The sequence below is a fragment of the Balaenoptera borealis genome (genome assembly GCF_965194805.1).
Source record: "Balaenoptera borealis genome assembly, chromosome: 13".
Lineage (NCBI taxonomy): Eukaryota > Metazoa > Chordata > Mammalia > Artiodactyla > Balaenopteridae > Balaenoptera > Balaenoptera borealis.
The window spans coordinates 14,060,933-14,074,561 of NC_138870.1; the positions used below are offsets into that span (position 1 = coordinate 14,060,933).

Sequence of the window (13,629 nt, forward strand, 5' to 3'; positions counted from 1 at the left end):
ATAAAATACCATAAATGACATTAAATAAAAAGTTCTATATAAGTTCAAGATACTACTGCCACTAATATTTTTATCCACTTGGTGATTGGTCACATCCCTTAACAGCTCTCCTTTGACCTATAAAATGCTTTAAACTTTTTTTCCAAAGTGTCTTTCTATATCCTCAAATATTATTCGGGGCACCTCAATCTTGCCTGTTTGTGTCAATAGTATACAAATGTATCATACTAAAAAGTTATTTCATATATTCTGGAAGCCTTTTTTCTTCCTCTTGTTTACAATCAATTGGTCAATAATATTAATGAAGTTCTTAGAGCAAGCAAAGTGTGATGTGTGTGTGTGTGTGTGTTACGTGTGGGCAGAAGTATTGAGCAAAAAGTGAAAGAAGCTTTATGCCATTTGAATGGATCCAGTCTCCCAAGCTTCCATCATTTTCCAGGCTAACTTTTGAGGTCCCAAAGCTTTATCATTTGTCTTGTATTACTGTATATCCTACTTTGTTGCCTAAGTAACAAAGGCAGTGGAGTCTTTGGATTCAGGATGTAGATGTGACACGAAGGTCGAACAGGACGGTGCCAGCCTCACGGGTGGATTTCTTGCTAGTCCTGGCTAAACCTGCAGGAAGCCAGCTTGATCGAGGTCCTGTAGGAACCCAGGAGAAGATGAGGTGCTACAAGAATTGGAGTCTTGAACAGATTAGCTGTAAAAAAGTTGGTGTTGACAAGGATTTCTAGATTGTGTTTCAAGCTCTGTTATGATTCAGTAAAAATAATCCAATCTTTTTTACCCTCTGATTTGTTTTTCCAAAAACATGTTCTTTGTTGCCTTAGCATTTCAGCTGTGTATTATGTTTTGAGAGATTTTCTAATTTTTAAAAATAACTCTTTATGAGACAGATCAAAATCAAACGTGGTTGAAAAAAATAGTTCCTAAAGGCAGATGTTTAATTTATTTCTATCTAAAACTAGGCTCTAGTCCCATTAAAAGAAGTGCCAGAGCAGTATTAATTTGGTTATTTTTACATAAATCTGCATTAATGTCCAAGAGACCCTACTCCAGGTATGCAAAATAAAGTAGCATTAATTAATTAGTGCTACATTTGTCAACTATATTCAAGCCCAAGATTCAAAGCAGGAAGTGGCTGGGACACAACAGGTATTTAAACCAATCAGTGCTGATTCATGCTTGGAGGAGACAAAAAAAAAATCTCCCAGATCTGCTCTTCTTTTTTTTTTTTAAATAGATCTTTATTGGAGTATAATTGCTTCACAATACTGTGTTAGTTTCTGTTGCACAACAAAGCGAATCAGCCATATGCATACACATGCCCCCATATGCCCTTCCTCTTGAGCCTCCCTCCCGCCCTCCCTATCCCACCCCTCTAAGTCCTCACAAAGCACCGAGCCAATCTCCCTTTGCTATGCTGCTGCTTCCCACCAGCCAACTATTTTACATTCCGTAGTGTATATATGTCAATGCTACTCTCATTTCGTCCCATCTTCGCCCTCCCACACCATGTCCTCAGGTCCATTCTCTATGTCTACCTCTTTATTCCTGCCCTGCAACTAGGTTCATCAGTACCATTTAAAAATTTTTTTTAGATTCCATATATATGCGTTAGCATATGGTATTTGTTTTTCTCTTTCTGACTTACTTCACTTTGTAAGACAAACTCTAGGTCCATCCACCTCACTACTAATAACTCAATTTCATTTCTTTTTATGGCTGAGTAACATTCCATTGTATATATGTGCCACAGATTCTTTATCCATTCATCTGTCAATGGACATTTAATTAGGTTCCATGTCCTGGCTATTGTAAATAGTGCTGCAATGAACACTGTGGTACGTCTCTTTTTGAATTATGGTTTTCTCAGGGTATATGCCCAGTAGTGGGATTGCTGGGTCATATGGTAGTTCTATTTTTAGTTTTTTAAGGAACCTCCATACTGTTTTGCATAGTGGTTGTATCAATTTACATTCCCACCAACAGTGGAAAAGGGTTCCCTTTTCAACACACCCTTTCCAGCATTTATTGTTTCTAGATTTTTTGGTAATGACCATTCTGACCAGTGTGAGGTGATGCATCATTGTAGTTTTGATTTGCATTTCTCTAATAATTAGTGATGTTGAGCATCTTTTCATGTGCCTCTTGGTCATCTGTATATCTTCCTTGGTGAAATGTCTGTTTAGGTCTTATGCCCATTTTTTAACTGGATTGTTTGTTTTTTTGATATTGAGCTGCATGGGCTGTTTGTATATTTCGGAGATTAATCCTTTGTCTGTTGTTTCATTTGAAATATTTTCTCCCATTCTGAGGGTTGTCTTTTGGTCTTGTTTATGGTTTCCTTTGCTGTGCAAAAGCTTTTAAGTTTCATTAGGTCCCATTTGTTTATTTTTGTTTTTATTTCCATTTCTCTAGGAGGTGAGTCAAAAAGGATCTTGTGATTTATGCCATAGAGTGTTCTGCCTATGTTTTCCTCTAAGAGTTTTATAGTGTCCAGTCTTACATTTAGGTCTTTAATCCATTTTGAGTTTATTTTTGTGTATGGTGTTAGGGAGTGTTGTAATTTCATTCTTTTACATGTAGCTGTCCAGTTTTCCCAGCACCACTTATTGAAGAGGCTGTCGTTTCTCCACTGTATATCCTTGCCTCCTTTGTCATAGATTAGTTGACCATATGCACGTGGGTTTATCTCTGGGCTTTCGATCCTGTTCCATTGATTTATATTTCGGTTTTTGTGCCAGTACCTTATTGTCTTGATTACTGTAGCTTTGTAGTATAGTCTGAAGTCAGGGAGTCTGATTCTTCCAGCTCCATTTTTTTCCCTCAAGATTGCTTTGGCTATTCGGGGTCTTTTGTGTCTCCATACAAATTTTAAGATTGTTCTAGTTCTGTAAAAAATGTCACTGGTAATTTGCTAGGGAGTGCACTGAATCTGTAGATTGCTTTGGGTAGTATAGTCATTTTCACAATGTTGATTCTTCCAATCCAAGAATGTGGTATATCTCTCCATCTGTTGGTATCATCTTTAATTTCTTTCATCAGTGTCTTAAAGTTTTCTGCCTACAGGTCTTTTGTCTCCTTAGGTAGGTTTATTCCTAGGTTTTTCTTCTTTTTGTTGCAATGGTAGATGGGAGTGTTTCCTTAATTTCTCTTTCAGATTTTTCATCATTAGTGTATAGGAATGCAAAAGATTTCTGTGCATTAAATTTGTATCCTGCAACCTTACCAAATTCATTGATTAGTTCTAGTAGTTTTCTGGTGGCATCTTTAGGATTTTCTATGTAAGTGTCATGTCATTGGCAAACAGTGTCAGCTTTACTTCTTCTTTTCCAATTTGTATTCCTTTTATTTCTTTTTCTTCTCTGATTGCTGTGGCTAGGACTTCCAAAACTATGTTGAATAAGAGGGGCGAGAGTGGACATCCTTGTCTTGTTCCTGATCTTAGTGGAAATGCTTTCAGTTTTTCACCATTGAGTATGATGCTTGCTGTGGGTTTATCATATATGGCCTTTATTATGTTGAGGTAGGTTCCCCCTATGCCTATTTTCTGGAGAGTTTTTTTCATGAATGGGTGCTGAATTTTGTCAAAAGTTTTCTCTGCATCTACTGAGATGATCATATGGTTTTCATTCTTCAATTTGTTAGTATGGTGTATCACATTGACTGATTTGCATATATTGAAGAATCCTTGCATCCCTGGGATAAATCCCACTTGATCATGGTGTACGATCCATTTAATGTGCTGTTGGATTCTGTTTGCTAGCATTTTTTTCAGGATTTTTGCATCTATGTTTATCAGTTATATTGGTGTATAATTTTCTTTTTTTGTGATATCTTTGTCTGGTTTCGGTATCAGGGTGATGGTGGCTTTATAGAATGAATATTGGGAGTGTTTCTCCTTCTGCAATTTTTTGGAAGAGTTTGAGAAGGATAGGTGTTAGCTCTTCTCTAAATGTTTGATAGAATTCGCCTGTGAAGCCATCTGGTCCTGGACTTTTGTTTGTTGGAAGATTTTTAATTACGGTTTCAATTTCATTAATTGTGATAGGTTTGTTTATATTTTCTCATTCTTCCTAGTTCAGTCTTGGAAAATTGTTCTTTTCCAAGAATTTGTCCATTTCTTCATGGTTGTCCATTTTATTGGCATATAGTTGTTTGTAGTAGTCTCTTATAATCCTTTGTATTTCTGCAGTGTCAGTTGTGATTTCTCCTTTTTCACTTCTAATTTTATTGATTTGTGTCTTCTCCCTTTTTTTCTTGATGAGTCTGGCTAAGGGTTTATCAATTTTGTTTATCTTCTCAAAGAATAAACTTTTAGTTTTATTGATCTTTGCTATTGTTTTCTTCATTTCTATTTCATTTATTTCTGCTCTGATCTTTATGATTTCTTTCCTTCTACTGACTTTGGGTTTTCTTTGTTCTTCTTTCTTTAGTTGTTTTAAGTGTAGGGTTAGATTGTTTATTTGAGATTTTTCTTGTTTCTTGAGGTGAGATTGTACTGCTATAAACTTCCCTCTTAAAACTTCTTTTGCTGCATTCCATAGGTTTTGGGTCGTCATGTTTTTGTTGTCATTTGTTTCTACATATTTTTAAATTTCTTCTTTGATTTCTGCAGTGATCTCTTGGTTATTTAGTAGCATACTGTTTAGCCTCCATGTATTTGTGTTTTTTACAGTTTTTTTTCCTGTATTTGATTTCCAATCTCATAGCATTGTGGTCAGAAAAGATGCTTGATATGATTTTAATTTTTTAAAATTTTCTGAGGCTTGATTCATGACCCAAGATGTGATTTATACTGGAGAATGTTCCATGTGCAATTGAGAAGAAAGTATATTCTGCCACTTTTGGGTGGAATGTTCTATAAATATCAATTAGATCTATCTGGTCTATTGTGTCATTTAAAGCTTGTGTTTCTTTATTTATTTTCTGTTTGGATGATCTGTCCATTGGTGTAAGTGGGGTGTTAAAGTCTCTTACTATTATTGTGTTACTGTTGATTTCTCCTTTCATGGTTGTTAGCATTTGCCTTATGTGTTGAGGTACTCCTATGTTGGGTGCATAAACATTTATAATTGTTTTATCTTCTTCTTGGATTGATCCTTCGATCATTATGTAGTGTCCCTCCTTATCTCTTGTAAGAGTCTTTATTTTAAAGTCTATTTTATCTGATACAAGTATTGTTACTCCAGCTTTCTTTTGATTTCCAGTGGAATGGAATATCTTTTTCCATCCCTTCACTTTCAGTGTGTATGTGTCCCTAGGTCTGAAATGGGTCTCTTGTAGACAGCATGTATATGGGTCTTGCTTTTGTATCCATTCAGCCAGTCTGTGTCCTTTGGTTAGGGCATTTAATCCATTTACATTCAAGGTTATTATCGATATGTATGTTCCTATTACCATTTTGTTAATTGTTTGGGGTTTATTTTTGTGGGTCTTTTTCTTCTTTAGTGTTTCCCACTTAGAGAAGTTTCTTTAACATTTGTTGTAAAGCTGGTTTGGTGGTACTGAATTCTCTTAGCTTTTGTTTGTCTGAAAAGCTTTTGACTTCTCCATCGAATCTGAATGAGATCCTTGCTGGGTAGAGTAATCTTGGTTGTAGGTTTTTCTCTTTTATCACTTTAAGTATATCCTGCCACTCCCTTCTGGCCTGCATAGTTTCTGCTGAAAAATCAGCTGATAACCTTATGGGGATTCCTTTATATGTTATTTTTTGTTTTTCCCTTGCTGCTTTTAATATTTTTTCTTTGAATTTAATTTTTGTTAGGTTGATTAATATGTATCTTTGTGTGTTTTCCCTAGGGTTTATCCTGTATGGGACTCTCTGTGCTTCCTGGACTTGGGTGACTATTTACTTTCTCATGTTAGGTAAGTTTTCCACTATAATCTCTTCAAATATTTTCTCAGACCCTTTCTTTTTCTCTTCTTCTTCTGGGACCCCTGTAATTTGAATGTTGGTGCATTTAGTGTCCCAGAAGTCTCTGAGATTTTCTTCAATTCTTTTCATTCTTTTTTCTTTATTCTGCTCCTCAGCAATTATTTCCACCATTTTGTCTTCCAGCTCGCTTTTTCGTTCTTCTGCATCAGTTATTCTGTTATTGATTCATTCTAGTGTAATTTTCATTTCAGTTATTGTGTTGTTCATATGTGTGTTTGTTCTTTAGTTCTTCTATATTTTTGTTAAACATTTCTTGTATTTTCTCAATCTGTGCCTCCATTCTATTTCTGAGATTCTGGATCATCTTTACTATCATTACTCTGAATTCTTTTTCAGGTTGATTACCTATGTCCTCTTCATTTATTTGGCCTTGTAGGTTTACCTTGCTCCTTCATCTGTGACATATTTTTTTGCTGTCTCATTTTTTTTTTTTTTTAAATGAGTGGGGTTGTGTTCCTGTCTTACTGGTTGTTTGGCCTGAGGCTTCTAACACTGGGGTTTGTAGGCTATTGGGTAGAGCTGGGTCTTGGTGCTGAGATGAGGAAATCTGTGAGACCTCACTCTGTTGAATATTCCCTGGGATCTGAGGTTCTCTGTTAGTCTAGTGGTCCAGACTGGCAGCTCCCACCGCAGGAGCTTCGGCCTGACCTGGGGCTCATGAACCAAGATCCTGCAAGCCACCTGGGGGTGGCAAAAAAAACCCCAAAAACAAAAACACATCAATAACAAAGTAAAAAATAAAATTAGACTAGGAAACTAACAGATATGTTAGGAAGAATATAAAAATAAAAATATAGATGAATCAACAAACAGAAGGTACATCAGTACCACAATAGTAGAAAAGAGGAGGCGGGAAAAGAAAAAAAAAGGGGGGGGAAGGCCTTGGCTGTGGAGGGCGGGGCCTAAGCAAGGTCGAGGTTTGGGTGGTGAGTGGGGCCAATGCTCAGGACCCACAGGGCTGGAAAAGGCCCTGGGGGCTGTGGGGGGGTGGCCCTTAGGCTCAAGGAACAGAAGGGGCCCAGGCGTGCCCCCACCCCTGGTCTCAGAGGGCAGGGGACCTCACCTGGGAGCCCATTAGGTTTCCTGGACTCAAGTGGGTGGGGCAAATGCTCCTCCCATCTGGGAGGGCCCCTCCTGCCTGCCTCTCCTGATCTCCCCAGCCTCCCTGCTATGCCCCCAGGGACCTATGTGGCCTGCAGGGGGCTTTGGAGGGCAGGGGACCAGCCTGAGAGCTCAGCAGACTCACCATGCCCGAGTGGGTGGGCAATCGCCCTCTCTGCTTCTCTCCCTCTCCTGATCTCCCTGGCCTCCCTCCTATGCCCCCAGGACCCACGTGGCCTGGATGGGCCTTTGTGGTGGGGGTACTGGCTTGGGAGCTCAGCAGCCTCCCCTGCCCGAGTGGGCCAGGTGATTGCCCTCCACTCCTCTCCTGCTCTTCCCGGAAAATCCCTCCCACCTGCCTTTCCTGATCTCCCTGGCCTCAGGGGCGCCGATCCTGTCTGGTTTCCACTTCTCCTCCCCCCTCAGTCCCCTTATGTCCTACCAGTTCACTTTGGGGTTCCTCCCTTCTCCTTGGGCATCAGAGTCCCCTACAAGTGGCCCTAGTTGTGGGGAGATGCTAACTCCATGTCTTCCCACACCACCATCTTGACTCCCCTGTCTTCTTAATTTTCATAGTACAGACACAACACATAGCTCAGGACATGGGTATCTCCAACCTGGACTATCACTAACACCTTTCTCTGAGCTTTGGACTTTGGAGAAAAATTGAAAGCAACCTAATTTTCACCAACAGGAGAATTAATAAGTAGCTTGGATTACATTCACATATGATCACTTTACAGTGGGCAAACTGGGTGACCTAGAGCTACACGTATTAACAAGGAAAAATCTCAGAAATATAAGGACGTATGAGAAAAACATACAAAATGATACATCCAGGATGATACCATGCCTCTAAGGGTTAAAAACTAAAAAATCAATAATTGTTGTGGGTACACACATATGAATGGGGGTGATAAACAGCAAATTTAGGATAGAGGTTATCTCCAGGGAGAGAGTGAAGGGAATGAAATTGGGTAGATATTGATACAGGGGGCTACACCTCTACCTACAATATCATATTACTCCTTTTCTTTTCTGTAGGAATAGAACTTTCACCTGAGTTCAAAAGGGCACATGGAGGCCTAGCTAGAGATTATGTTTTCCAGTCTCCCTTGCAGCTGTTGTATAGTCATGTGACTAAATTCTTGCCAAGGTAGTATGATTAGAAGTGATGGGTGCGACTTCTTTGTCACTTCCTTAGAGGAAATTGCTTGTCTTTTCATCTTCTCCTTCCTCTTTCCCATGTGCTAGAATATGGTTGTAATACTGTTAATCCAGTCCTAACCTGGAAGACATGCACATTACTCTGGGGCACGTGTCATGCTCTTTGGGCCAATAGCCTCATGTGATGCATGTAATAGTAATTCATAACTTTCACTCCTATGTCTTATTGTGTGAATACAGGATGGTTTATCCATGGTCTTACTGATGGACATTTAGGTCACTTCCTGTTTGGGACTATTAAGAATATTCTTATGCAATTCTCCTTGCCTCATAGATTAGCGTTTCCCTATGGTATTTTCTGTCTTAGTCTGTTTGGGCCACTATAACAAAAAATACAACAAACTGACTGGCTTATGAACAAACATTTATTTCTCACTGTTCTGAAGCCCGAGATCAAGCACCAGTTTATACCTGATGAGGTATCTAATGAGGATTCACCTCCCAGATGGCCACTTTTTCTCCATGTCCTCACATGGCAGAAGGGATAAAGGGAGCTTTTTCAGGCTGCTTTTATAAAGGCACTAATCCCTGAGGGCTCCACCCTCATGACCTACTCATCTGCCAAAGACCCCACCACCACCTTTTAATATCATCACCTTGGGGGTTAGGTTTCAACGTATGAATTTGGGGGTGGACACAAACATTCAGCCTGTAACATAGGAATGGAATTGCTGAGTCATAGGATATGTCTATGTTCAATTTTCCTTACTACTGTCTGGATAAACTTTTTTCCAGGTGGCTGTTACACTTGAAATCATCACCAGCTGTATGTTAGAGTTTCACCTTGTTTTGATTGAATTTTAATTTTTAAATGTATCATTGTTTTAATTTTTAACAAAATTAATTACAGTAAATTGCCTACATACAAACCTTCAAGTTGCAAACTTTCAAAGATGCAAATGTGCCCCTGTATGCCAGCTGTTGTACTGTACTAGTGTACTTTTCAAGGTATTGTACTGTAAGATTAAAAATGTTTTCTTTATTTTTTGTGTTTGTTTTTTATGTATTATTTGTGTGAAAAGTATTATAAACCGATTACAGTACAGTACTATATAGCCAATTGTGTTAGTTGGGTACCTAGGCTAACTTTGTTGGACTTATGAACAAATTGGACTTACGAACTCCCTCTCGGAACAGAACTCGTTCATATGTAGGGAACTTACTGTAATAATTTCTCACTGTGGCTTTAATTTGTATTTTTCTGATTGCCAATAAGGATAGGCATCTTTTCATATGCTTAGGGCTATTTGTGTTGCCTTTGCTGTGAAATGCCCATTTACATTTTTGCTCATTTTTCTGTTGGGTTATCTTTTTCTTATCGATTCTGCATCAATGATTTGTGATTTGTGATTTGTCTTTTTAACTTCTTATACTTTTTGATGAATGCAAGTTTTTAGTTTCAATGTAATGATATACCTACCTTTTACTTTATGGTTTGCCAGTTTTATTACTGCTTAAGAAATCCTCTGTAGTCTGACTTTGTAAAGATATTCTATATTTTATTCTATAATATCTATAGTTTTTACCTTTCACAATTATTTTAAATTTATAACTGATAACTGATTTTTGGATATGACCTGGGTTAAAAAGCAAACATTCAATTTTCTGGTAGATAACCAATTGTCTCAGACCCATTAATTGAATAATCATTACTCCCCACACTGATTTCAAATTTCTGCTTCATATCATTTATGTGGGATTATTTTAGACCTCTCTATTCTTTTCATTATTCTGCCTACCTAACCCAATTCACGTGCCACATTGTCTTATTAGAGCTTTAATAAAAATGATGGCGGCAGGTAGTACACAAATCTCCCACTCCTCCTCGCTCTTTTTAACCAAGATTATCTTGGAGAGTCCTGTTTCTTTGCTAACATGTCTTAACTTCAGAATCAGGTTGTCATGTTGTTCCACCGTGTTTGTGTATTCCATTGTTTTTATAGATTAATCTGGGAGAAAATTTTGGCTTTATTTCTTTATTTGTTTTTAAGTTGACTTAAACATTTCTTTTATGTAGGTTTCTCATAAGCATGACTTTTAAACTTGTTTTCTATGAGTTGAAGTTCTGGTTCAAAATTAAACAGAGAGAGTAAAGATCCTAGGTAAAGAATTGTTTAAAAAAAGAAGAAAAGAAGAGAGTTTTTGTTGTGGCTTGAAGGAAAAATTAATACATTCAGAAAAAAGAATACCTTAGATGGAAACAATGAAAGTGGAAGTCATAAAAGATAAAGGTAGGAAGCAAAGCTTGTACGTGAACTTGAAGAGTGAAGTGGGTAAGTGGAGGCCAGGCTGGCTACCAGCTGGCCCATGTTGGCTTAGGATGGCTCAGCTGCTTTCTGGAGTGTTCCCTGAGGGAGAGAGCAGAGGATCCAGAGGTAAATATTGAGGGTGGGAAAGAATGAGTTCATTATGTAAATAATAGTTGCAAGCCAGATGTTCAGAGCTTGGGTATACCTTCCTTGCCTGAGGCGGTTGTACAATGCATTTTGAGCGAGTTTTCATATCCTCAGGGACCTTGCTATCAAATTCCAAAATTACTCCCTCTCCTCAGGCAGCTTCCCTCACAACTGCTGAAAAAAGAAACTGTTAGGAAGAACTCATATTGAGGAAATTTTGGTAAAGTGTGTTACATGCAAACAGGAAGGGAGCGGGAATTAAACAATTCAGATAATTACTGTCCTGAATGCAGGACTGTATAAAAAAGAAAAGTTTCTGCTTTGCAGTGTTTATACTGAAGTACATAAAATGAAAAAAAGAATGCCATGCAGCTAATTTAAAAAAACAAAACGAAGCAGGCTTTTAGCTGCTCAGATCCTATAAAAATCAAAAGGACGGATATGACTTAAACTTGCTTTACTGAAGCAAATTTCCACAACCTGACATTTAAATTGAGCTGGGGGGCACTCAAATAATCCCACAAGTATGTAAAATCGGATACTGTATCTGCAACCAAGTATTCTGCTCTGGGATTTGGAGTCCCAATTGGCAACCTGGGAAAACCATGTTACTTACACTTGCTCAAATAGTCTCTAATTAGTTCTTCTGACCCTCTTGTATACTAATAAATGGCCCATTACGGAACATTAAAATGGAATTCTTTCCATTAAAAGTGATTTCCTTGCTAGTGAACATGAACTAGGTTTAATGGACAATGTTGGTTAACATTAGGTTGTCCTAATGTACAGTGGATGCTTTCCAGTAAGAAAAGATGCGAGCAGGCATTAGGCTTTCTGGTTCAGTCAGTGAGCTGAGAGGGGCATGAGTCTTCCTACAGTGGTCGAAATATTGCTTATGTTCTTAGCTTGTTTTGGGTGGGTCTATTACTTTTTGATCTAAAGAGCTGAAAACTCTAATGTGAAATTGTATAATGAGCCTTGGAAAATTATGAGCCTAAAGAGACTTTTAGATCACCTCTTCAGGTCAATTTCCAAGTTTATTTTGTTAATGGGATAAATAGGCTGACGTGGTGGGAACTTCTTCTGGGATTCTGGCACGCTCTTCATGCCATCCAAGGCTCCCTTGGCACCCAGTATGGTGTCACACATAGTAGGTGTCCAAGGGCTATCTGTTAGATTAATATTGTAAAATGCTTCTGAGGGACCGATAATTCAAATTTCTGAAATGCGTATTTAACAAATCAATAAACACATATTTATTGATTACCTAAATGTGCCCAGGACTGTGTCTGACCAGACCTAAGGAAAATTTAAAAGAGGCATTAAATGTGCTTCTAGGAGACAATATTATAAGGGAAATATTAAATACGTCTCTGAAATTCTTGTTTTTACCCCCATCCACACCAGGAGGAAGCATCTTTGCTGCTTAGTTGGTTTTGGAGAGGAACATTGGATAAGCCGAGAGGGGCTGAATTACTTTACTTAAGAAGAGGGAAAACCCCTGTAGGAAAACTTTCTAAACAAGGGGTAGGAGGCTGGGAAAAATGGTCAGAGAATGGAGTGAGAAAACCCAGAATGACTGAGTCTCGTATGAGAGGGTTGTGGGTGGGGTAGAAAAGAGAGAAGTTGCTCTAAGGGGTGGATCTTTGGGGTGGAAAAGAAACACTTAATAAATTTTTCAAAACTCCTGCTCTGTAATGTGTAAGGTAACAAATCTCCTTGTTTTTCCAATAGACCTTCAGTAAAAATATCTCTCTTCAAAGCTTTTAGAGCCAAATTTGTTGGGAGATTTGCAAATGGGGCTTAGACTGGTCTTAAGAGCTAGAACTAGTTGCATTCACATTTCAGGAATGTTGAAAGAAACATAACACTCGGTATCTAAGTGCTTATTTATCTAGAATAAATTATAAATACAGTAGTTGTTTTTGACACGAAAGTAGGACACATGGTTTGAAAAATATAACGTACTTATTTGGTTGATTGGTAATTAAAGTTCCTGAAATGTTTACCTAATCAATCAATAAACATATTATTGGGCACCTATATGTGACCAGAATTGCATTTGATAAGCCCTAAGGAAAATTGAAAAAATGCATTAAATATGGTTCTATGAAATGATATCATAGGGATTAAATTTTTTCAGAAAATTATAAACTAATTTGGTTTGAAGATAGCCCAGAAAACCCAGGCCATAAGGCTCACAAACTATTGGCATGCTATTCAGAATGTTGAGTAGGTCATGGAAGGTTTTAATATAGCCACCAAATTTTTTTCCCTAAGTTGATATGGTGGGAAATTTACTCACTGAACTATATTTATGGAGCATCTGGTATGTGCCAGATGCCCTGCTAGGCCCTAGGTACATACATAATGCATTACGATTGCCCTTCAGATGAGCATGATGAAATGGGAAAGTGAGAGACATGCAAACAGATATGACAGTAGAATGGAATAAGCATCATGATAGCTGTTACTGCAAGTTCAGACAGATGGACCCTATCTTCCTGCTGAGCTGAGCTTTGCCTAACCAGGTAAAGAGGCAAGAATACTTATGACTCGACAGGGATAGAAGGTGAGGCCAAAGGAACTGGTGAAGGATGTTGACTAAATAGGAATGTACAGGGGATAGAAAGTAGGTGCAGGAAAGAGGAGATATTTATTGAATGGCATGAATTCTGGTGGAGCTTTGGCTTAGTTGGTACCCAGTATTGCAAGAGCTTCACGACTGCTCTTCCTATTTTCAGCTTAAGCTGAAATTATCAAGCAAATCTTCTTTAAAATAGTGCACATTTATGCTCTCCTCTCAAAGGTCTCCCAATTTTTTGAGAAAATAAACTCAGACTCCTTATTTTGACATTTGAGATCTCCTATAGCTTGGCCCCAACATAAAATTTTGACTTATAAAAATAGCATTTTGTATGTTTCAACCACATAACTTCACCTCTCCCTACTCCACAAATATAC

At 38.0% G+C, this 13,629-nt stretch overlaps 1 protein-coding gene across 2 annotated transcripts in view; it reads left to right on the plus strand.

Annotated features, from left to right (window-relative positions):
* LOC309609897 (uncharacterized protein) overlaps positions 1-13,629 on the plus strand; it is a 465,108-nt gene that overhangs the window by 249,581 nt on the left and 201,898 nt on the right. For both annotated transcript variants that reach the window (XM_082352029.1, XM_082352030.1), the window contains one exon: positions 5,806-5,871. In XM_082352029.1, coding sequence (XP_082208155.1) covers positions 5,806-5,871 — 66 coding nt within the window. The remainder of the gene's footprint in view (positions 1-5,805; positions 5,872-13,629) is intronic.